General features: G+C 42.5%; 1 protein-coding gene across 1 annotated transcript; it reads right to left on the reverse strand.

Moving 5' to 3' along the window:
* Positions 1–23,263: 23,263 nt before the first annotated feature.
* On the reverse strand, positions 23,264–25,782 carry LOC125518541 (Heavy metal transport/detoxification superfamily protein). The gene is made up of 3 exons (XM_048683357.2): positions 25,417–25,782; positions 25,252–25,311; positions 23,264–23,682 (listed from the first exon to the last, which is right to left on the reverse strand). The coding sequence occupies exons 1-3, from the start codon at positions 25,696–25,698 to the stop codon at positions 23,509–23,511; spliced, it is 516 nt and encodes a 171-aa protein (XP_048539314.1). The 5' UTR covers positions 25,699–25,782; the 3' UTR covers positions 23,264–23,508.
* Between the last annotated feature and the right edge of the window lie 263 nt (positions 25,783–26,045).

Below are 26,045 nucleotides of genomic sequence, written 5' to 3' on the forward strand. Positions count from 1 at the left end.
TCATCTCTATGATCATATCATAGATCTTTTATCCTCTTGTCACGACGATCTTTCAACTTCACACTGAAATTACTTGAACCTTTCAATAATTCAGACTCGTGATTCATCAAGTAAATGTACTCAACATCTACTCAAATCATCTGTGAAGAAAAGAACATAACGATATCCACTACATGCCTCAGCACTCATTGGACTGCACACATCAAAATGTATTACTTCCAACAAGTTGCTTTCTAGTTCCATTTTACTGAAACCGAGGCTTTCAGTCATCTTGCCCATGTGGTATGATTTGCATGTCTCAAGTGATTCAAGATCAAGTGAGTTCAAACGGTCCATTTGCATGGAGTTTCTTCATGCATATACACCAATAGACATGGTTCGCATGTCTCAAACCTTTCAAAAATGAGTGAGCCCAAAGATCCATCAACATGGAGCTTCCTCATGCATTTTATACCGATATGACTTACGTGGCAGTGCCATAAGTAGGTGGTACTATCATTACTATCTTTTGGCATGAACATGTGTATCACTACGATCGAGATTCAATAAACCATTCATTTTAGGTGTAAGACCATTTGAAGGTATTATTCAAATAAACAGAGTAACCATTATTCTCCTTAAATGAATAACCGCATTGCGATAGACATAATCCAATCATATCTATGCTCAACGCAAACACCAATCTTGATGGTAGAGGGAGCGGACGATATTTGATCAACCTTGGAAATACTTCCAACACATATCGTCATCTCACCTTTAGCTAGTCTCCGTTTATTCCGTAGCCTTTTGTTTCGAGTTACTAACACTTAGCAACCGAACCGGTATCTAATAACCTGGTGCTACTAGGAGTACTAGTAAAGTACACATCAACACAATGTATATCCAATATACTTCTATCGACCTTGCCAGCCTTCTCATCTACCAAGTATCTAGGGTAATTCTGCTCCAGTGGCTGTTCCCCTTATTACAGAAGCACTCAGTCTCGGGTTTAGGTTCAACCTTGGGTTTCTTCACTAGAGCAGCAGCTGAATTGCCGTTTCATGAAGTATCCCTTTGTTCCCTTGCCCTTCTTGAAACTAGTGGTTTCACCAACCATCAGCAATTGATGCTCCTTCTTGATTTCTACTTTCGTGGTGTCAAACATCGCGAATATCTCAAGGATCATCATATATGTCCCTGATATATTATAGTTCATCACGAAGCTCTAGCAGCTTGGTGGTAATGACTTTGGAGAACCATCACTATCTTATCTGGAAGATCAACTCCCACTCGATTCAAATGATTGTTGTACTCAGACAATCTGAGCACAAGCTCAACAATTGAGCTTTTCTGCCTTAGTTTGCAGGCTAAGAAAATCGTCGGAGGTCTTATACCTCTTGACGTGGGCACGAGCCTGAAATCCCAATTTCAGCCCTCAAAACATCTCATATGTTTCGCGACGTTTCAAAACGTCTTCGGTGCCTCAATTCTAAACCGTTTAACTGAACTATCACGTAGTTATCAAAATGTGTATGTCAGATGTTCGCAACATCCATAGACGACGTTCGAGGTTCAGCACACTAAGCGGTGCATTAAGGACATAAGCCTTCTATGAAGCAATGAGGACAATCCTCAGTTTACGAACCTAGTCCACACAGTTGCTACTATCAACTTTCAACTAATTTTTCTCTAGGAACATATCTAAACAGTAGAACTAAAGCGCGAGCTACGACATAATTTGCAAAATCCTTTTGACTATGTTCAGGATAATTAAGTTCATCTTATGAACTCCCACTTAGATAGACATCCCTCTAGTCATCTAAGTGATTACATGATCCGAGTCAACTAGGCCGTGTCCGATCATCACGTGAGACGGACTAGTCAACATCAGTGAACATCTTCATGTTGATCGTATCTGCCATACGACTCATGCTCGACCTTTCGGTCTTCTGTGTTCCGAGGACATGTCTGTACATGCTAGGCTCGTCAAGGTAACCTAAGTGTTTTGCATGTGTTCCGAGGCCATGTCTGTACATGCTAGCCTCGTCAACACCCGTTGTATATGAACGTATGAATCTAACACCCGATCATCACGTGGTGCTTCGAAACTACGAACTGTCGCAACGGTGCACAGTTAGGGGGAACACTTTCTTGAAATTTTAATGAGGGATCATCTTATTTACTACCGTCGTTCTAAGCAAATAAGATGTATAAACATGATAAACATCACATGCAATCAAATAGTGACATGATATGGCCAATATCATATTGCTCCTTTTGATCTCCATCTTCGGGGCTCCATGATCATCATCGTCACCGGCATGATACCATGATCTCCATCATCATGATCTCCATCATCGTGTCTTCATGAAGTTGTCACGTCATCTATTACTTCTACTACTACAGCTAACGGTTAGCAATAAAAGTAAAGTAATTACATGACGTTTAAGTTGACACGCAGGTCATAAATAAATAAAGACAACTCCTATGGCTCCTGCCGGTTGTCATATTCATCGACATGCAAGTCGTGATTCCTATTACAAGAACATGGTCAATCTCATACATCACATATATCATTCATCACATCCTTTGGCCATATCACATCACATAGCATACCCTGCAAAAACAAGTTAGACGTCCTCTAATTGTTGTTTGCATGTTTTACGTGGCTGCTATGGGTTTCTAGCAAGAACGTTTCTTACCTACGCAAAGACCACAACGTGATATGCCAATTGCTATTTACCCTTCATAAGGACCCTTTTCATCGAATCCGATCCGACTAAAGTGGGAGAGACAGACACCCGCCAGCCACCTAATACAACTAGTGCATGTCAGTCGGTGGAACCGGTCTCACGTAAGCATACGTGTAAGGTTGGTCTGGGCCGCTTCATCCCACAATGCCGCCGAATCAAGATTGGAGTAGTAACGGTAAGCATATTGAACAAAATCAACGCCCACAACTACTTTGTGTTCTACTCGTGCATAGAATCTATGCAATAGACCTAGCTCATGATGCCACTGATGGGGAACGTAGCAATAATTCAAAATTTTCCTACGTGTCACCAAGATCTATCTATGGAGAGACCAGCAACGAGGGGAAGGAGAGTGCATCTACATACCCTTGTAGATCGCTAAGCGGAAGCGTTCAAGTGAACGGGGTTGATGGAGTCGTACTCGTCGTGATTCAAATCACCGATGACCAAGTGCCGAACGCACGGCACCTCCGCGTTCAACACACGTGCAGCCCGGTGACGTCTCCCACGCCTTGATCCAGCAAGGAGAGAGGGAGAGGTTGAGGAAGACTCCATCCAGCAGCAGCAGAACGGCGTGGTGGTGATGGAGGAGCGTGGCAATCCTGCAGGGCTTCGCCAAGCACCACAGAAGAGGAGGGAGAGAGAGATGCAGGGCTGCACCAACGAGAGATCGAATCACGTGTGTTATGGGCAGCCCCCTAGGCCTCATATATATAGGGGAAGGGGAGGAGGCTGCGCCCCCTCTAGGGTTCCCATCCCTAGAGGGGCGGCAGCCCCAAACCCATCTAAGGGTGGCGGCCACAAGGGGGAGGAGAGGGAGGCGCAGGGTATATGGGCCTTAGGGCCCATCTGCCCTTAGGGTTTGCCCCCTCTCCCCTTCTAGGCGCATGGGCCTTAGTGGGACTGGTGCCCTTGGCCCAAGTAGACCAAGGAGCATTCCCTACAGCCCATGTGGCCCCCGGGGCAGGTGGCCCCACTTGGTGGACCCCCGGGACCCTCCCGGTGGTCCCGGTACATTACCGATAAACCCCGAAACTCTTCCGGTAACCAAAACAGGACTTCACATATACAAACTTCCTTTACAACCCTAGCGTCATCGAACCTTAAGTGTGTAGACCCTACGGGTTCGGGAGACACGCAGACATGACCGAGACGTTCTCCGGTCAATAACCAACAGCGGGATCTGGATACCCATGTTGGCTCCCACATGTTCCACGATGATCTCATCGGATGAACCACGATGTCAATGACTTAATCAATCTCGTATTCAATTCCCTTTGTCTAGCGGTACGATACTTGCCCGAGATTCGATCGTCGGTATCCTGATACCTTGTTCAATCTGGTTACCGGCAAGTCTCTTTACTCGTTCCGTAACACATCATCCCGTGATCAACTCCTTGATCACATTGTGCACATTATGATGATGTCCTACCGAGTGGGCCCAGAGATACCTCTCCGTTTACACGGATTGACAAATCCCAGTCTCGATTCGTGCCAACCCAACAGACACTTTCGGAGATACCTGTAGTGCACCTTTATAGTCACCCAGTTACGTTGTGACGTTTGGTACACCCAAAGCATTCCTACGGTATCCGGGAGTTGCACAATCTCATGGTCTAAGGAAATGAGACTTGACATTAGAAAAGCCTTAGCATACGAACTACACGATCTAGTGCTATGCTTAGGATTGGGTCTTGTCCATCACATCATTCTCCTAATGATGTGATCCCGTTGTCAACGACATCCAATGTCCATGGTCAGGAAACCGTAACCATCTATTGATCAACGAGCTAGTCAACTAGAGGCTTACTAGGGACATGGTGTTGTCTATGTATCCACACATGTATCTGAGTTTCCTATCAATACAATTATAGCATGGATAATAAACGATTATCATGAACAAGGAAATATAATAATAACTAATTTATTATTGCCTCTAGGGCATATTTCCAACACTAGGAGTGGTGTTGTTGTGCCCAACGCCTATGTATCATGTCCTGGGTGTGTGCGTGTGTTGCGTTGGTGTGGCGTGTGGTTGTACTGGATGCTTGTGGTTTTGTGCTTTATATATAAAGCGGGGCGAAAGCCTTTTTGGATAAAGGCTTGGAAAATGTATGTGGGTGTAAGGGTTTTCTAGAGCACTTGTGCCCTATGGTACAGGGCAACGATCACATGAAATAAGAAAGGTGTCGCAAGAAATCTGTAGTTTAAACCGTCTACAAGCAAACTCAAAGAAGATCAAGCTTTCACGTCCAACAAAAGGCACATATTTAAGAAGCTAGAGGCCACAATGAAATACAAGCAACCAAGATCCAACACTAAAGCCATAGCAAGCAACTCATACCATGCAAAACGAGCAGTCGCCATATTGATCTTGAAGAACTCCCTCATCATTGTTGATTTAGATCCAATAATACATGATCGACATGACTTCGCCGTCAATACACGAATGTGTCCTACCTTTAGGTGCAACCCATAAGTAGTTATTGCTTAGTCTCACTGTCCTTGTTTCCCGTGAAATCACGATCTAACGTTGGCCTCCATGATCATCTCAAAATGTCCACGTGGATCAAAATCTCCACCTGTTGGTTATCCATACATCTTCTCCACACATCCATATTGGGCCATGTTGAGGTTTCCAAACCGATACTCGTCCATCGATGACTGTACCTCTACCACTACGACGAGAAAGTGAATGTGAGATCAACATGATCTGTTATAGAATCAAGTGTAGGGCAGAATCACACTCAGTAGAGTATTTTTGTTTTTGCGTTTTGAGAGACTTCTCTCATATGAATGAACATGGCACCATATTACTCATGAGAGCATGTATCGAGCAAGTTTCTTGTTGAGTGAGATTGACTAATCTAAGAATCCAAGTTGTGTATTTTGCATTCCTATCTCAACAGAGACACGTGGATGCATCTTCAAGGAGAGTGCACGCCGTCGAGAAAGCGCGGGTGCCCATGGTCCTACCTCTGGTGCAATGCAGATACCGGTTATGTAATAGGACCAACAATTGTATGCATATTCCTAGGTGGTTGGTGAGGGACTCGGCGGCCTTTGCATAATTTAGCCCTAGTCTCAACTCTATGTGGGAGGAGAAAACAAATCTAAAGAATACTAATTGATGAAAAGTGTCCTCTTAAGAAAAATTGAGGGGGGCTTACTAAAGCCCACATCTTCTTTAACCACGCGTGACACATCCATCCACAACGATAGAAATGTTATGACTTCCTAATCATCAAGCGTAATAATTTTGGTTCTAGTAATCGTATGTCAGTGCGTACATAAAAGGCAAGGAACATTTTTATAGACTAAACCACGATTATATGCTTGGATGTGTTCATGGTATGCTTTTTTAACATTTTCTTTAGTTTTGTTGAGTAGGCTAGAGCCACCTAAGGCCCTTTCCAGTGCTCCACTGTGTGTACAGGTGCTAAGGGTGCCACATAGGTAGAAAAATGATGTGGCAAAGCAATTAAAGAGGAAAAGGAGCATTAAAGTATGGTTAATAATATAGTCGATTGATGGCTATAACATGTTGTCATGTCATCTGTAGCCAATGTAATAGCCAACATGTATAGTAGTGGGCTACAAGAAAGTACTAGTTTTCTACTGCATGGCCCATCATACAGTCTCACATAGCTTCTTGGAGCCCATTACTACAGCCGGCTGTAAATCTACAGCCTGCTTACCTTCTCTCCCCTCTTCTCTCTCATCCAACTCAGCAAAGATATAATATTTAAAGTCTTACAGCCCGCCTACTGATACGTCTCCGTCGTATCTACTTTTCCAAATATTTTTGCCCTTGTTTTGGACTCTAACTTGCATGATTTGAATGGAACTAACCTGGACTGACGCTGTTTTCAGCAGAATTGACTTGGTGTTATTTTTGTGCAGAAATAAAAGTTCTTGGAATGACATGAAAATCAACGGAGAATATTTTCGAAATATATAAAAATATGGCGAAAGAATCAAGGCCAGGGGGCTCACACCTTGTCCATGAGGATGGGGGCGCGCCCCCTGCCTCGTGGGCCCCCTAGTGCTCCTCCGACCTTAACTCCAACTCTATATATTTGTGTTCGGGGAAAAAAATAGGAGAGAAGGATTCATCGCGTTTTACGATACGAAGCCGCCGCCAAGCCCTAATCTCTCTCATGAGGGCTAATCTGGAGTCCGTTCGGAGCTCCGGAGAGGGGAATCCGTCGTCATCGTCATCATCAACCTTTCTCCATCACCAATTTCATAATGCTCACCACCGTGCGTGAGTAATTCTATCGTAGGCTTGCTGGACGGTGATGGGTTGGATGAGATTTATCACGTAATCGAGTTAGTTTTGTTAGGGTTTGATCCCTAGTATCCATTATGTTCCGAGATTGATATTGCTATGACTTTGCTATGCTTAATGCTTGTCACTAGGGCCCGAGTGCCATGATTTCAGATCTGAACCTATTATGTTTTCATGAATATATGTGAGTTCTTGATCCTATCTTGCAAGTCTATAGTCACCTATTATGTGTTATGATCCATTAACACCGAAGTGAGAATAATCGAGATACTTATCGGTGATGACCGTAGTTTGAGGAGTTCATGTATTCACTAAGTGTTAATGCTTTGGTTCGGTACACTATTAAAAGGAGGTCTTAATATCCCTTAGTTTTTAATAGGACCCGGCTGCCACGGGAGGGTAAGGACAAAAGATGTCATGCTAGTTCTTTTACATAAGCACGTATGACTATATTCGCAATACATGCCTACATTACATTGATGAACTGGAGCTAGTTCTGTGTCACGCTATGTTATAACTATTGCATGAGGAATCGCATCTAACATAATTATCCATCACTGATCCATTGCCTACGAGCTCTTCACATATTGTTCTTTGCTTATTTACTTTTCCGTTACTATTGTTACAATCACTATAAAACCAAAACTATTACTTTTGCTACCGTTACCGCTATTATCATATTACTTTGCTACTAAATACTTTGCTGCAGATATTAAGTTTTCCAGGTGTGGTTGAATTGACAACTCAGCTTCAAATACTTGAGAATATTCTTTGGATCCCCTTGTGTCGAATCAATAAATTTGGGTTGAATACTCTACCCTCGAAAACTGTTGCGATCCCCTATACTTGTGGGTTATCAAGACTATTTTCTGGCGCCGTTGCCGGGGAGCATAGCTCTATTCTTTAAGTCACTTGGGATTTATATCTGCTGATCACTATGAAGAACTTGAAAGATAAAAGAATCAAGATTTTTCCCTCAACTACGAGGGGAGGTAAGGAACTGCCATCTAACTTTGCACTTGATTCACCTTCTGTTTTGAGTAAACTTGCGACACCTACACCTGCTATTCATTCTGATATGCCGCATGTTATTGATGATGTGACTTCTTCTTTGCATGATACTTATGATGAAACTACTTCTATGCTTGATAATATTGTGCCATTAGGTGAATTTCTTGATGAACAACTTGCTAGGGTTAGAGAGAATGAAATTATTGAAACTGATAATATTGATGAAAGTGATGATGAAGATTCTCCCCCTAGATATGAATTGTCTGTTGTGCCTGAGAGTTATGTTAGCTTGCAATGATATATCTGATCTTAAGAAATTATTAGCTAAGCTTAAAGAAAAGTCTTTGAATGCTAGAATGAAATATGACCCTGCTTTTGCTACTTCACCTATCTTTATTCTCGATAAGGATTATGATTTCTCTGTCGACCCTGAGTTAATTACTTTGGTTGAATCTGATCCTTTTATGGCTATGAATCTGAAACTCTTGTGGCACATCTTACTAAATTAAATGATATAGCCACCCTGTTTACTAATGATGAGAAAACTCGCTATTACTTTATCCTTAAGTTGTTTCCGTTCTCATTAAAGGGTGATGCTAAAATATGGTTTAATTCTCTTGATCCTGGTTGTGTGCGTAGTCCCTAGGATATGATTTATTACTTCTTTGCTAAATATTTCCCCACTCATAAGAAACAAGCTGCCTTAAGGGAAATATATAATTTTGTGCAAATTGAAGAAGAGAGTCTCCCACAAGCTTGGGGGAGGCTTCTCCAATTACTTAATGCTTTGCCTGATCATCCTCTCAAGAAAAATGAAATACTTGATATATTTTATAATGGACTAACTGATGCTTCTAGAGACCACTTGGATAGTTGTGTTGGTTGTGTTTTCAGGGAAATAATTGTTGATCAAGCTGAATTGCTATTGAATAATATGTTGAGTAATGAAAATGATTGGACACTTCCTGAACCAACTCCGAAGAAAAGGGGTATTCTATTTCTCAATCCTGAAGATATGCAAGAGGCAAAGAAATCTATGAAAAAAAGGTATTAAAGCTGAAGATGTTAAGAATTTACCACCTATTGAAGAAATACATGGTCTTGATAACCCGACACAGGTAGTAAAGGTAAGTTCTCTATATAGATTTGATGAAGGTGATATTCCTCGTTATAAGTCTGCTAGCCAATGCTTGGATGAGTTTGATAATTTTATTGTTAAACAAGAAAACTTCAATGCTTATGTTGGTAGACAATTGAAACACAATGCTGATATGCTTGAACACTTGAGTGATTATATGTCTAGAGTTAAAGGTGAACTTAAACTCATTAGTAAACATGTTTCTATGGTTACCACTCAAGTAGAACAAGTACTTAAAGCTCAGAATGATTTGCTCAATGAATTAAACAATAAGAAAAATGATAATGTTGTTAGAGTTATGACTAGAGGGGGTAAAATGACTCAGGAACCTTTGTATCCTGAGGGTCACCCCAAGAGAATTGAGAAAGATTCTCATAGAACTAATGTTGATGCATCTAGTTCTTCTAAGAAGAGGAAAAAGAAAAATGATGGAACTTTGCATGCTTCTAGTGAACCTGTTATTGACACCTGAGAATCCCAATGATATTTCTATTTCTGATGCTGAAACACAATCTGGTAATGAACATGAACCTAGTGAGAATGTTAATGATGATGTCCATGTTGATGCTCAACCTAGCAATGATAATGATGTAGAGATTGAACCTGCTGTTGATCTTGATAACCCACAATCAAAGAATCAACGTTATGATAAGAGAGATTTTGTTGCTAGGAAGCACGGTAAAGAAAGAGAACTATGGGTTCAGAAACCCATGCCCTTTCCTCCTAAACCATCCAAGAAAAAGGATGATGAGGATTTCGAGCGCTTTGCTGAAATGATTAGACCTATTTTTTGCGTATGTGTTTGACTGATATGCTTAAAATGAACCCTTATGCTAAGTACATGAAGAATATTGTTACTAATAAAAGAAAGATACCGGAAGCTGAAATTTCCACCATGCTTGCTAATTATACTTTCAAAGGTGGAATACCAAAAAAAACTTGGAGATCCAGGAGTACCAACTATACCATGCTCCATTAAAAGAAACTATGTTAAAACTGCTTTATGTGATCTTGGAGCCGGTGTTAGTGTTATGCCTCTCTCTTTATATCGTAGACTTGACTTGAATAAGTTGACACCTACTAAAATATTTTTACAAATGGCTGATAATTCAACTGCTATACATGTCGGTATTTGTGAGGATGTGCCCGTTGTGGTTGGAAACGTTACCATTTTAACGGACTTTGTGATTCTTGATATTCCCAAGGACAATAGTATGTCTATTATCCTTGGTAGACCCTTTTTGAATACTGCAAGGGCTGTTATTGATTGCAACAAAGGCAATGTCACTTTTCATGTTAATGGTAATGAGCATACGGTACACTTTCTGAGGAAACAACCTCAAGTCCATAGTATCAATTCTATTAGAAAATTTTGAACGATTATTATTGGAGGTTTTTAATTTCCTCTTCCCATTGTCAAGAAGAAATGTGATATTCTTATTGTTGGGTATGTGCATATCCCCGTTGAGGTAACCTAGTGTTATTCGAAATTTCTCCGGTTTCATGCGATTCGGAATGAGTTTGTTAACAAGACTTGATCAACCTTGTTAGTGGATTCCTTTTGATGAGCATGAGATGGATGAAGTTAGAAAGCACAACCTTCTGTACCCTCTTTTAATTTCTATTATTTATCTTAAATAAAGTAAAAATAGTATTTTCTGTCTGTTTTCTGAATTATCCTTGCAATAAAAAATACCCTGAAAATAAAAATTCTCCCATTGCCCTGAAAATGAAATATGATTTTTTTCCAGAATATTTAAGAATTATTGGCACTAAGAACACATCAGGGGGACCCACCGTGTGCCCACGAGCGCCCTACCCCCTGAGCGTGCCCCCTGCCTCGTGGACCCCACATGGGTCCCCTCCACTTATTCTTGCACCCACACACTTCGTCTTCATCCAGAAAAAATCATCCACCAGCTCAAACCCGTGTTCTAGCTCATCTTGCTGCCATTTTCAATCTCCTTGCTCAAAGCTCCATTCACAAAACTGCTTTGGGGAATTGTTCTTTGGTATGTGACTCCTCCAATGGTCCAATTAGTTTTTGTTCTGGTGCTTTATTTATTGCAAATTTTTGCTGCTTAGGTGACCCTGTTCTTGAGCCTGCATGTCAATATTATGTGGTCAAAAGTAGTTTTAATGCATGATATAGCCTCTAGACACTTGTAGGGGTAGTTGCTATCAATTTTGGTGAGTTTGGTTCATTTTTATTTTAAGTTACTAAAAATTTCAGAAATTTTCAGAAAAAGATGAAGAGATTTTTGAGGGGCTCATCGAGTCGAAGCTCGAAGGATAAGCAAAGTGAAGAGAATAAGAAGCCCAAGTATAATCTCCCTCGTAGTGCAGAGGTTCGGCCGTGTGAATGGTCGTGTGATGAGTTCTTGAGAGAAGCCGAGATTTATGAAGATTTTTATTATTTGGCTGAGAATGCAGGCCTCACCGACTTCCTCCACGACCAGCGTGAACAGTATCTCCTACTCACCAATATTTTTGTGCAAAATTTTCATTTCCATGCTAGGAGATCGCTGCCTTTGGTGGAATTTTATTTATATGATGAGCACAAGGAGATGTCACTTTATGATTTTTGCCGGGTTTGTAGGATACCCTTTGAGGGCAGCATAGAGAAACCACATTGTAATAATGTGGAAGGATTTATTGATATGATTGCTGTAGGGGAAACGAGGAAGGTTTCCAATGCAAGAATTACTAGCATACATTTTATTGTCCTACGTTACTTTGCAATATTTGCTAGTAGATGCTTAATTGGTCGCGGGAACTGTGGAAATCTTAGTGCCCTGATATTGTTATTTTGCGACATGCTTTGTTTCGTGATACCACTTTTAGTTTAGGCGCTATTGTTGCTAAACGGTTAAATCTGAACCGTACAAAGGGTCTCGTCTTAGGAGGCATCTTCGCCTCGCGCCTTGCTGCACACTTTAATATTAGGCATTATGAGAAAGAGAAAAAGTTGTTGCCTCATATTTTTCTAGATTATAAGAGCATGGTAGCACATGATTTTATTGTTAAGAATAAGAAGAAGATGCTTAACTATAGACTAATATTTAATAAGAATCACTTTGAGACTATTACCTTGCCTGCTCCATCTTTGTTCAACATATTTTCAGGCACGTACCTTGTTTGGCCGGAGGCCGTTCAGGCATACCAGAGCCTGACATCGGCTCCAGAGCCGGAGCCACTATCTGATCCTCACTGTCAGTTTGTTTATTAGTGGGATCCGGAGGAGATCGCTAACCAGTGGCACCCTGAGGATCCTCCTCAGTACATCGGAGAGGGCAGCTTTGATCCATGGGCATAGACCAACTTAGGCCAAAAGTCTAAGCTTGGGGGAGTACGTATCTATCACCGACATTACATTCATGTGCACACATTCATGCCAGTTATCGGTGCTCATACTTTTTCATTGTACTATCCGTGCTAGTTCAATTTCTTTTTCTAGCTTTCTTCTTGTGTGTTTGAAAAACCTTAAGATAAAAATTAAAAAAATTAGTTGTAGCTTTTAGCTAGTTTACTTTCCATGCTTGTAGTAGTAATAATTAAAAGAAAACCCCAAAAGATTTCTCGTTCTTCTTTTGCTTGTTGGGAACTTTCCCGTGTAAATAGTTTTGTTTCTTTTCTTTTCTATAGGGGTCGAGAGGGGAAGACCTTAATGAAAATGTTAAGTGGCTCTCATATGCATTATTGTCGATCTAACAAAGAGCCTATATTACCTTGTCTTCTCTCTTCAATTGAATGCTTGCAGATTCTAGCTTAGTCCAATGCACGTGCACTATTATTATTATTATTCACATCATTCGGTCGTGCAAGCGAAAGACAATAATGACGATATATGATGAACTGGTTGAGATGAAAAAAGTTGGTATGAACTCGACCTCTCCTGTCTTTATAATACGATTAGTTCATCGTTTCTGATTCACCCTATTATGAGTGAAACATGTTTGCAATGACAATTAAAGATTATAGTTGCTTATGTTATGCTTAATTTGCTAGGAGTTTATAATGGTTTACCTTGCGTGCCAACATGCTATTAAAATGGTTGTGATGTGGTATGATAGGGTGGTATCCTTCTTTGAACGATTCGAGTGGCTTGACTTGACACATGTTCACGCATGTAGTTGAAACAAAATTAGCATAGCCTCCACGATATTTATGTTCATGGTGATTTATATCCTACTCATGCTTGCATTCAACATTGATTAATTTTAATGCATGTTCATGACTATTGTCGCTCTCTAGCTGGTCGCTTCCCAGTCTCTTTATAGCCTTCACCTGTACTAAGCGGGAATACTGCTTGTGCATCCAATTCCATAAACCCCAAAAGTTGTTCCATGTGAGTCTACCATACCTTCCTATATGCGGTATCTACCTGCCGTTTCAAGTAAATTTGTATGTGTCAAACTCTAAATGTTTAAATAAAAATTCTGTTTTGTATGCTCGAATAGCTCATGTATCTTCCATGCTAGGCGGGTTATTCTCAAGAGGAGTGTACTCCGCTCCTCACTTACGAGAAAATGGCTGGTCACCGGGATGCCCAGTCCCATGCTCAAATCAAATCAAAATAATTACAAACAAAACTCCCCCAGGATTATTGTTAGTTGGAGGCACCCGTTGTTTCAGGCAAGCTATGGATTGATGCTTGTTTGTGGTAGGGGAGTATAAACTTTACCATTCTTTTTGGGAACCGCCTATAATGTGTGTAGCATGGAAGATATCGAGATCTCTCGGTTGTTATGTTGACAATGAAAGTATACCGCTCAAAATATTATCCATCTCTATTCAAAAACTGAGCTCTGGCACCTCTACAAATCCCTGCTTCCCTTTGTGAAGGGCATATCTATTTACTTTTATGTTGAGTTATCATCCTCTTATTAAAAAGCACCAGTTGGAGAGCACCGTTGTCATCTGCATGTATTATTATTAGTTTACGTTGAGTATGACTGTGAATGGATCTCTTTTACCATGAATTACAATTTCCAGTCAGTCCTTGATCTTCAGGGGTGCTCTGCATTTATGTTTTGCGGTCTCAGACAGGGCTAGCAAGACACCATCTTGTTATATCATATTATGATTGTTTTGAGAAAGTGTTGTCATTCGAGATTTACTATTATTGCTCGCTAGTTGATTATGCCATTGATATGAGTAACATGAGACCTAAATGTTATTGTGAATATGGTTAGTTCATAATCTTTGCTAAAAACTTGAATGCTGACTTTACATATTTACAACAACAAGAGCAAGCAGAGTTTGTAAAAGTTTTTATTTATCAATTTCAGTTTGTCAACTGAATTGCTTGAGGACAAGCAAAGGTTTAAGCTTGGGGGAGTTGATACGTCTCCATCGTATCTACTTTTCCAAACACTTTTGCCCTTGTTTTGGACTCTAACTTGCATTATTTGAATGGAACTAACCCGGACTAACGCTGTTTTCAGCAGAATTGCCATGGTGTTGTTTTTATGCAGAAATAAAGGTTCTCGGAATGACCTGAAACTTCACGGAGAATATTTTTGGAATTTATAAAAAAATACCAATGAAAGAATCAAGGCCAGGGGGCCCACACCCTGTCCACAAGGGTGGGCGCACGCCTACCCCCCTGGGCGCCCCCCTGCCTCGTGAGCCCCCTGGTGCTCCTCCGACCTCAACTCCAACTCTATATATTCGTGTTCGGGGAGAAAAAATAGGAGAGAAGGAATCATCACGTTTTACGATACGGAGCCGCCGCCAAGCCCTAATCTCTCTCGGGAGGGCTGATCTGGAGTCTGTTCGGGCCTTCGGAGAGGGGAATCTGTCGCCATCGTCATCATCAACCTTCCTCCATCACCAATTTCATGATGCTCACCGCCGTGCGTGAGTAATTCCATCGTAGACTTGCTGGATGGTGATGGGTTGGATGAGATTTATCATGTAATCGAGTTAGTTTTGTTAGGGTTTGATCCCTAGTATCCATTATGTTCTGAGATTGATGTTGCTATGACTTTGCTATGCTTAACGCTTGTCACTAGGGCCCGAGTGCCATGATTTCAGATCTGAACCTATTATATTTTCATGAATATATGTGAGTTCTTAATCCTATATTGCAAGTCTATAGTCACCTATTATGTGTTATGATCCATTAACCCCGAAGTGAAAATAATCGGGATACTTACCAGTGATGACCGTAGTTTGAGGAGTTCATGTATTCACTAAGTGTTAATGCTTTGGTCCGGTACTCTATTAAAAGGAGGCCTTAATATCCCTTAGTTTCCAATAGGACCCCGCTGCCATGGAAGGGTAGGACAAAAGATGTCATGCAAGTTCTTTTCCATAAGCATGTATGACTATATTCGGAATACATGCCTACATTACATTGATGAACTGGAGCTAGTTCTGTGTCACGCTATGTTATAACTATTGCATGAGGAATCGCATCTAACATAATTATCCATCACTGATCCATTGCCTAAGAGCTCTTCACATATTGTTCTTTGCTTATTTACTTTTCCGTTGCTATTGTTACAATCACTATAAAACCAAAACTATTACTTTTGCTACCGTTACCGCTATTATCATATTACTTTGCTACTAAATACTTTACTGCAGATATTAAGTTTTCCAGGTGTGGTTGAATTGACAACTCAACTGTTAATACTTGAGATTATTCTTTGGCTCCCCTTGTGTCGAATCAATAAATTTGGGGTTCGCACAAGTATGGGGGTCGCAATAGTTTTCGAGGGTAGAGTATTCAACCCAAATTTATTGATTCGACACAAGGAGAGCCAGAGAATATTCTCAAGTATTATCAGCTGAGTTGTCAATTCAACCACACCTGAAAGACTTAATATCTGCAACAAAGTATTTAGTAGCAAAGTAATATGGAAGTAACGGTAACGGTGACAAAAGTAACAGTAGCAGTTTTGTAGCAATTGTAACAGTGACAACGGAAAAGTAACTAAGCAAAGATCAATAAGTGAAAAGCTCATAGGCAATGGATCAATGATGAATAATTATGTCGGATGCGATTCCTCATGCAACAGTTATAACATAGGGTGACACAGAACTAGCTCCAGTTCATCAATGTAATGTAGGCATGTATTCCAAATATAGTCATATGTGCTTATGGAAAATAACTTGCATGCCATCTTTTGTCCTACCCTCCCGTGGCAGCGGGGTCCTATTGGAAACTAAGGGATATTAACGCCTCCTTTTAATAGAGTACCGGACCAAAGCATTAACATTTAGTGAATACATAAACTCCCCAAACTACGGTCATCACCGGGAGTGGTCCCGATTATTGTCACTTCGGGGTTACCGAATCATAACACATAGTAGGTGACTATTAACTTGCAAGATAGGATCAAGAACTCACATATATTCATGAAAACATAATAGGTTCAGATCTGAAATCATGGCACTCGGGCCCTAGTGACAAGCATTAAGCATAGTAAAGTCATAGCAACATCAATCTTAGAACATAATGGATACTAGGGATCAAACCCTAACAAAACTAACTCGATTATATAGTAAATCTCATCCAACCCATCACCGTCCAGCAAGCCTATGATGGAATTACTCATGCACGGCGGTGAGAATCATGAAATTGGTGATGGAGAAAGGTTGATGATGATGATGGCGACGGATTTCCCTCTCCGGAGCCCCGAACGGACTCCAGATCAGCCCTCCCGATGAAGTTTAGGGCTTGGCGGTGGCTTCGTATCGTAAAACGCGATGAATCCTTCTCCCTTATTTTTTTCTCCCCGAACGTGAATATATAGAGTTGGAGTTGACGTCAGTGGATCCTCAGGGGGCCCACGAGGCAGGGGGCGTGCCCCGGGAGGGGGGCGCCCTGCACCCCCGTGGACAAGGTGTGGGCCGCCTTACGCTGATTCTTTCACCAGTATTTTTTATAAATTCCAAAACGTGTCTCCGTGAATTTTCAGGTCATTCCAAGAACTTTTATTTCTGCACAAAAATAACACCATGTCAATTCTGCTGAAAATAGCATCAGTCCATGTTAGTTCCATTCAAATCATGCAAGTTAAAGTCCAAAACAAGGTCAAAAGTGTTTGGAAAAGTAGATACGTTGGAGACGTATCACCCACGTTACCTTATTATACTTGCTCTTATAGTGACCTCAAGAAGAACCAATGTTAAGCACGTGGACCTATAGAAAAAGACTACCAACCAATACATAAAGGAGTTTTTTTATTAAAAAATTAAATAAAGAAAGCTTAGCTACAAAAGCTAAGCGCCCATGCATTAAGGTCATTGGTCGCTAAGCATTTTAATGCACTTAGCACCCCACTTTAGCACCAATGCATTGGAAGATGTCTAACATTAAAACTAGATACTCTAGGTGGCCTCTCATGATTCGGTCCTTCTAGACCATCTGACCATGCGTCCGTGACATGTACATCCTTGACCATTGGGTGCAACTCACCTTGTAAAATGGGTCAAATCTTGACTTTAGGGTTTTTTCCCATGGAAAAACCATGGCATATGGTTGATTGCTCCACAATTCCGCTTGACGCGAGCACGAGAAAAGTTTGACACTCGACAAGATTGCACACATATTATGAAGGACTAGCCCAAAAGAGTTCCCATTACTAGCAATATCCGGTCCTTCTATTACTAACAAATAACTATCTTCCACGAAAAAATAACTTCTACATTTCATTACATCCCGATGAGGATATGACATCTGGGTTACAACTAATTAGGCAACACACTGGCCACGTCATTTCCAAGCAAGCCGAGTCAATGGCTTGGGCCCAAGAGCCACACCAACGCCGCACTATCTTGGGAGGCAAGACAACATCAACCTACAGACGCACGACATGGTCTGGTTCAACCAATTCATGCTAGCCCACCTTTTGTCCTACCCGGACCATGTAACCCTAACTCGGTTAGGTACATAAGGTGAGCTAAGTCCCCATCCTGGGCGGGGATCTAACACATTCTAATGCCATATAGGGCTAGGGTTCCTTGCTAACCACCTTGGCCGCCTTCCCGGCATACCTTGTAATTCAAGACGCAATTCCAGTGATCTTCCCGATCTCCGATGAGCACTCGAGCAATATAACTCAAAGCAAGCGGGAGTAGGGTGTTACCTCTCCATTGAGGATCCGAACCTGGTTAGATTGCGTCTCTGTGCAACCATCTCGATTCACCACTCGATTTCCGTTCGAACAAATCAGTCGTCACTCGGCGGCATTGCCGGATCTAGAACATGAAACATCCATACATCTATGTAAGTTTCTACCATTTTATCATCAAATTGATGGATGGGATGCCACTTGCAATGATCTAATAGAGGAAGCAATGTATCTCAATACGCGTGTTGATGCACGGTGTGGACCGAGGCACCGAGCAATGCATACCTGCGTTACTCTTGAGTGGCTCATGGGTCCACACTTGTTTAATATGCACGTGAAGTATGTTACTCTTGAGTGGCTCATGGAGTATGTTCCAAGTTTTTTGTATGTTCTGTTACATTTTCTCGCAAGTCTTTGTACACCAAGTAGGTAGCTAGAAAGATGGGATTTGTGGCACGCAGGTGCTGGGGCACCGACCCTATCTTTTGGGCTTTCGATTTTGAGTCTTTTGCATCTTTTTAACCGAAAGTCCAAATTAAGTTTGAATAGGTTTTAATGAGTTTTTAAAATTTCAAGTGTGAAACTTCATACGAATGAACGACAAAATCATCAAGTTTTATACACTAAAACTTAAAATTTGGCAATGCCCTCGTGCAGAATCCAATGACTATGTGGATAGTGAAGCAATCGTGAAGCAATGGTGCGGCCAGGCAGGTGCGTGCCCTGTGAATTTCCGGCTAGGCCATTTCAGCCGGCAATCATGAAGCAGTCCTCTAAAGTTTACGACCATATTTCAACCTGGTTTTTCTTGTAACTTGATGCGTCTGTACGATTCCGTTCTTTAACACCAGCATCGAGGTTCTTGCGCGGCGCAGATGCGGGAGCTCCCATTTGGTTCCCCGCTCGCACGAACCACGTCGCCTAGGACCGATTAATTTTGTATTCCATCTCTAAAACTTCTCGGGGGGCATTTTACAATTGCTACCGGGCGTGGTGACCATGACCCACATGCACTTCTATAAGCAATACTTTTGTACGGCCTACTACTCTCGTTGCACTCCTCCCTTTTTGTCGATCACACACACGGCATCTGAGCCAGCTCCGCGAGCCGGAGATGCCGCGCCGATGGATGGAGGCGCGGCGCGGCGCGGCTGGCCGGGTCAAATTTCGCGGGTTTTCTCACGTCCCTGTCTGCCATGGCAGGCCTTGAACCGCGCTTACGTGGTGCTTGGAATGGTCCGGCGACTGGTTTCCTGGGCACGGCCATCGAATGGATTTGTCTCAGACTCTCGGTGTCACGGCAGTTGCCGTCTTGCCGAGTCGAATATTCGTAGCTTTGTCGCCGGATGTGTGCGTCAAGATTTCTCGAGACTTCTGAGTGCACCAACTAGTGGTCTTTTGATTTTGTGGTGTCCCGGTTTTCACAAGATGTGACGGTAACCTGATAAGTAACCGTTTCACTTGTAAACAGGCCATCACGCTTTACCCGGTGCCCAGGACTTCATCAGGTGTTGACATTCCTGAAGCACTGGCCCGTCTTTGGGGTTTGTTTTTGGTGCCTGACCTGCCTGGTCAAGGAAGCATGCCACTGGGAATGAGGCAGCGGCCAGAGTAGTCAACAAAGGATGGAAATGACGGCAGATAGAGTGGTGCACTGGTCCGCGCTCGCGCTCCACGCCGAGCAGCTGTTTCAGACTCATTTTTCTCACCGGAGACCGTTTCCGCTTCGTGCCATGGAAAATTTCCGCGGACGCAGCCGGCGGTGGCAACCGTGGGCGGCGGCGAGGACGCTGGGACGCGGGTGCGGGAGGCCATGCCGGCGAGGCCCTACGGCGTGGGGAAGGGGCGGTAGAAACCCCAAGAAGTACGCGGTGACATGCCGACGGACTGGGATCAGGTGACATGCGCTACGGTGACATGTGACCCAAATTTAAATTTAAACATTACAAAAAAATCTGAAAAAAATCATGCATGTTCACATCACATATTAAGATAATCCCTAAAAATTTCAGATCAAAATTCGAAACATAATCGAGAAATAAAAAAGAGAAATTCATATGTGAATAGTCTACAGAGAACCATTCGGGAACTATTCATGACAGATTTCTCTTTTTTGTTTCTCGATGTATGTTTTGAATTTTGATCTGAAATTTTTAGAGGTTATCTTAGTATGTGCTATGAACATGCATGACTTTTTTCAGATTTTTTCGCAATGTTTAAATTTGAATTTGAGCCGCATGTCACCATGCATGTCACCGTAGCGCATGTCACCTGATCCCAGTCCCATGCCGACATGCTGAGGGAAAGTTGGGACGGGGGGCGTGGTGTTTTTCAGGCTAAACACGTTCACTTTATTAATTAAATAATAATGTTCAGGCAGATACAATTTAGTATTCCCTCCGTCTCATAATATAAAAGCATTTTTAACATTAGCATTAGTGTCAAAAACACTCTTATATTATAGAACAAAGGGAGTAGATTCGAAAGTTGAAGAAGCCACGAATGGCGTCCTTCAGGAAGACCTATAGCATATTTACCGAGGCTACCGAGGCTATGTGTCTCGATGTTCGAACTTCTACCTTCGAAGATGAAGGTGCGGGACTGAAATTGTGCGGCTGTAGTTACGATCTCTATAATGATGATGTTGCCATGCATGCCTCTAGTATGACTGTTGATGTCATTCATGACCTCTTTGCAATTTGAAGCAATCAAAACATGGGCGATAGAGAGATCATTAGCTAGAGCCAGCGCTTCTCTACACGGGATAATACGGGATAAAAGAATCTTCAACCGCCACCCCCCCTACTTTGCCCCATATGCTCGGGCGTACCATCACAGCTATATTCTTTGTCATAAAACACCACTCAACCGAGCAGTGGCAGAGCTAGCTTGGGATGACTGGGGAGGCTACAAAAATAAATTCTTGCAGGGGTAAAAGTCTGTATTTTCTTCAATCTATGTGGCTACAAAAATAAATTCTTCAGAAAAAATCCCAAGGCTGGGGGGCAATGCCCCCCCCTCCCCCAGCCTCAACATAGCCCCGCCACTGCAACTCGGCTCTCAACGGTCCATATGCCTGGGTTGTTTGACATCTCTCAAACCAACTTCATATGTGGGGTGGATTTAGGCTCGGACGTGCCACGCCAATTACGCCGGATCCACCCCAAATCTCTCTAAACTTCCCCAATCCTCCTCTGCCCTGCCCTCCTCCACTCTTCTTCCTCGTTCGCATTACCCCTTTCCTAGCTCTGGTGTCATTCCAACCCTAGATTTGCCGATGTCCCCATCCCACGACGCCGTCACCAGGGGCCCCAAACCCCTCACGACCATAATTGCCGCCTCAGACACGGTAGCCACCTTGAAAGTGGCACTAGTACGCTATACACCTTGCCTGCCATGTGTTCGAAGAAATGTCCGAGCTAATTTTGATATTCTTTACTTGTTTGTAGGCAAGTGGTGGATTAGCCAGATGATGATTTTGGTTACAAAGAGCTTGATGAGTACATATTTAGAGGGTTCATTGGTTCGTTCAATTCAAACATCGATGCCGACGAAGATGTTGACATGATGATGATGCATCCAGGAAGAAATGGAGAAGTAAGAGGAACATGTTTGCAACTTCAAGGGTTCGACAAAAGAGCAGGCCCGTTGTTTCTAGGGATATGATAAGTGGCGCACAACTTCAAACCCAACCCGGTATATTTTATGAGTTTTTTTTGGCGTCGCTTCGAGATGAGCACTCATTTATTCTTGCCCATAGTGAATGGGGTGAAGGCATGTGATCATTACTTCACACCGAGGAAGGATTGTTGCGGACAACTGTCATTCTCTCAGTTGCAGAAATGAATGACTACTATGAGGATGTTGCATAAGGTAAAGCTATAAATGTTGTTGATGAGTACGCCCGGCTGTGAAAATCACATGCATTGATGCCATGGAGCAATTTACCTACACGGAGTACTCAAGAGAACCAAATGTCAAGGACACATAAACGTTATTAACATTTGGAGTAGCAAGAGGTCTTTTAGGTATGCTTAGTTCAGTCTATTGTATGTATTGGCGATGGAAAAAATTGTCAGACCAGTTTGCACGGGCAGTACCAAGAGAAAACCAAAGAGGCCACCATCATACTTGAAGTAGTGGCGTCAAAGAACTTGTGAATTTATCATGCTTTCTTTGGCATGCTAAGTTCTCACAACAACATCAATGTGCTTCAGGGATCTCCGCTGCTCAAGAGACCTTGTGTTTGGGATGCTCCTGCGTGCAACTACACCATCAACGCGCATGACTATAACATGGGGGTACCACCTTGTCAATTGTTTTTATCCTCAGTGTGGGACGTTTGTGAAAACTATACCCAATCCCCAAGATAAAAAAGATGCCTCTTTGCACAAATGCAAGAAGTTGGGAGGAAGGATGTGGAAATGCCATTTGAAGCGCTTCAAGCCTGTTGGGGTATTGTTCGTGGAGGTGCAATGATGTGGGATCCTGAGACATTGCGGCACGTGATGACTTGTTCTGTAATCTTGCACATCATGATTATGGAGGATGAGGGAGAAAGGAGCAGCCCACACACATGATTTTGACAAGGTGAAGTGCATGCCCGCCTCCCAGAACAAGATGCAGAGCATGTTGTGAACTTTCTAGAGATGCATCAACAATTCCAAGATACACAGATGCATGTGCAACTACTCAATGATCTTGTGGAATATATGTGGATCCACACTGAATATAAGTTTTATTTGTGTGTTATATTCATTGTTTATGTGTATTCGCATCATGCAATGGTCGGTCGTGTGTGTGTGTGTGTTTGCATGGGTTTGAGATTTTGAAGATGGAGGGTCTCTACGAGACCGGCCCAGGTTGGCATCCTCTCCTTTTCTGGGGAAGCGTATTGAGTGAGTTTGCTGACGCAGCGTGGTCAACCAGCGCGTAATATGGCGGACCAGACGGTTTGTCCTCCCACTTCAGATAGAACGGGCCAAGAACACACACCAATGCGAAGGAAACGGGAAACTCCCAAGACGCAGCATTTCATTTTTTTTTCTTTTTTTGATGATGGGAAGATGCAGCATTTCTAAAAGCCCCCATAGGGTACGTAGTCATGCCAGAAGGTAAAACGTACAGCTTGAAAAAATTCTAGGAGCGAAGTGTATGGCAACCAAAGAAAAAAAAATGTCTGAAGAAAGACTGAACCCCAACGATCAGAGCACATCTTGTGCACTCAGCGCAGGCACGGCGCCGTGAAGCTCACTCGCTGGCTTGGACGTCTGCTCCTTCTCCTGTGACTGCAGCAGCAGCGTCCGCCTTGTCAAAGTCCTCGAAGCTGAGGCTCAGAGTTTGCAGCTTGAAACCAACTCCCTGGATGGCTTCCACCAGGTTTGAGGCGACCCCGGTAGCTTGGACTGTTGTCGCCTTCGTTAACTGCAGTTGCTCCAGCAAAAACATACATCAACGGTGATAATGTATCACATAACCTCACGAAATAAAATGGCATGAATAAAACATAGAACTTTATATTTAAATAAATTCGCTTCTGCAGCCATGCATCAAGGCTCTTGAAGCTGGAAATGGAATGAATTATTACAGAGTGAGAAGACTCTTAAAAATGAGCACATGCATATTAATTGTTCTAGAACTGATGTGCAGGTGGCTACAGAGGTTTTTTCCCAACATGGGTGGCAGCATAACCTCCGGATCGATCCACCACCACCTTCGACATAGGCATAGTGTCAGCCTATAGGACTCTACTGTTGCCGATATGTCGGTTTTATTTCATGATTTTTGCCAAACTTTTGGATTTGGCTGTGTGCATCTTTAGTTATGCAGAGGCCTGGTGTTACTCATAATGCTTTGTATCCGTTCGATACTACATTCTGAGATAATAAAAACGTCCTTTATCAAAAAAGAACTGCAACGTTTTGGCTATTGCTGGCAGCTAAGTTTAACCCTTTTTTTGTCTTGTACTTTTTGGGCTAACAAAACACTGCAGTTTATGCTAGGCTCTGGATGTTTCAACAAACTAAGGAAAATGAAGGTGTTTCATTTCCTCGCACTGTAAGGAAAATGAAGTTTAGAAGTTTGAGGAAACTTGAAAATAAATATGACTTCTTGGTGAAAATAGAAATTTGTCAAGAAATCAGTGTGAACTGTTCTACATCTTAACTATTTGGAGTTTCGATCTTGATCTGTTTTTTTTTTAAAAATTTCAAATAAAAACAAAAGTGGTCTTCAAGTTTCAACTTAAATGGTATTTTTCTAACATGACGATATAACTACATAGTGAAAAATCAGATAAGTGCTTACCACATAGTGACCTAACTGATATTTTTTGTTGTTGTGCTTTCCAGGTGCCCTGAGGATAGAACCACTGCAAGGAACTTTCCTTGTTCCTCACCACATTGTCCGTAACGGCGTTTTTGTTTGTAAAATGTTGCGACTACAACTCACTTTTATAAGCGTAATGGATACAAAAATATACAGCGTTGCTCTCATCTCTCCTGATTATATTTCCATGGTTAATCTGTCAGCAATAGAGACAGGATTACAGGAGTAGCTTGCAGTGACCTTTGTAGCTAATTGTGTTTTGCTTTCTTCTTTTGATTCTTTCAGATAACTTGAGTGCCAGACAAAAAGAAATTATAGACATTTGTGGGTTTTCCTTTTGACAGGAGTTTGTAGGAAAGAAAATCGTTTGGGCCTAGAATTAAGAGCCTACTATCGAGACTACTTACTATCTGACGATAATGCTCTCTCTGCTTGTAAGGCAGTCTTTTCTTGTGCTTGCAGAGTACACTTCTCATGATACAATGTGGCTGAGAAATAGATTGATCACATGAGCGCTCATGTTTACAAAATTGGGATAATGGTTTGAGCATATGACTGTAGACAGATAAGTATATTCCACGCAAAAGAAATGCACATATATACGTGCACACTGAATACTAGGAGCAGTGGACGATGAAAAATCAGGAGCAGAGGGGGCAAATTTACCACAACACTTCCGATGCCTTCTTCGATGAGCACCTCCAGGTCAGTGACGCCATCCATCCCCTACAACACACACGCACATGTTCACCTCAATCGACGGTTGATTTACCGGCCGACGTTCATCGTCCATCCCAATCAGCAACAAATCAATCAATCAGTGAATGTCACCTCGAGGGCCTGGGTGATCTTGGGAACAGCCCTCTCCTCCATGGTGCCCTCGGCCTTGAAGTATAGGATGAGGGACTCGGTGGTGTAGGCGGGGGCGCCGGCGGCCTCGGCCACCTCCGCGGTGGCCGCGCGGACCACCGCCAGGCGGCCGCTCCGTCTCCTGCTCCTTGGCGCAGCTCCGCCGGCGACGCGGGAGAGCTGCACGGAGGCGAGGCGAGGGAGCAGGGGCGCCGCGGGCGCGGGGCGGAGGAGGTGGGTGGACGCCGGCGACGACATCGTCATCTCTTCTTTGTCCTTCAACGGCTCTTCCTCCTCTTATCCTCGAATGCTTTCTTCACTCCTGAAGCTTATCATTTTGCTGGGACCTCGCTCGACTCGTCTGCGCGGGGCCGGGGCGCTTGTTGAGGCCTTGAGCGCGCGTCTTCTGTACCTCAAGCGAGGTCGGCCCAATAGGGTCGCGTGGGTCCGCTACGTTTCGTTCGTTTTTTCCTCTCATTTTTTCTTCTTTCTTTTTTACTTTTGTTTATATATTTGAAATATTTAAATACAAAAATAATTGTTTCAAAATATCAAAATATTTCATCACGCAACCAAAAAAATTCACACGTTTCAAAAAATATTTGTGACAT

This window comes from Triticum urartu, chromosome 1A (genome assembly GCF_056163025.1).
Source record: "Triticum urartu cultivar PI428250 chromosome 1A, HENAU_Tu73, whole genome shotgun sequence".
NCBI classification, from domain to species: domain Eukaryota; kingdom Viridiplantae; phylum Streptophyta; class Magnoliopsida; order Poales; family Poaceae; genus Triticum; species Triticum urartu.

Bases quoted from the DNA above. Each gene is read 5' to 3' on its own strand.
- LOC125518541 (XM_048683357.2), bottom strand. From the start codon at position 25,698: ATGACGATGTCGTCGCCGGCGTCCACCCACCTCCTCCGCCCCGCGCCC. The intron at 25,312-25,416 runs GTGACATTCACT...TGTGTGTTGTAG, and splicing joins AGATCACCCAGGCCCTCGAG to GGGATGGATGGCGTCACTGA. The intron at 23,683-25,251 runs GTAAATTTGCCC...GAGCAACTGCAG, and splicing joins AAGGCATCGGAAGTGTTGTG to TTAACGAAGGCGACAACAGT.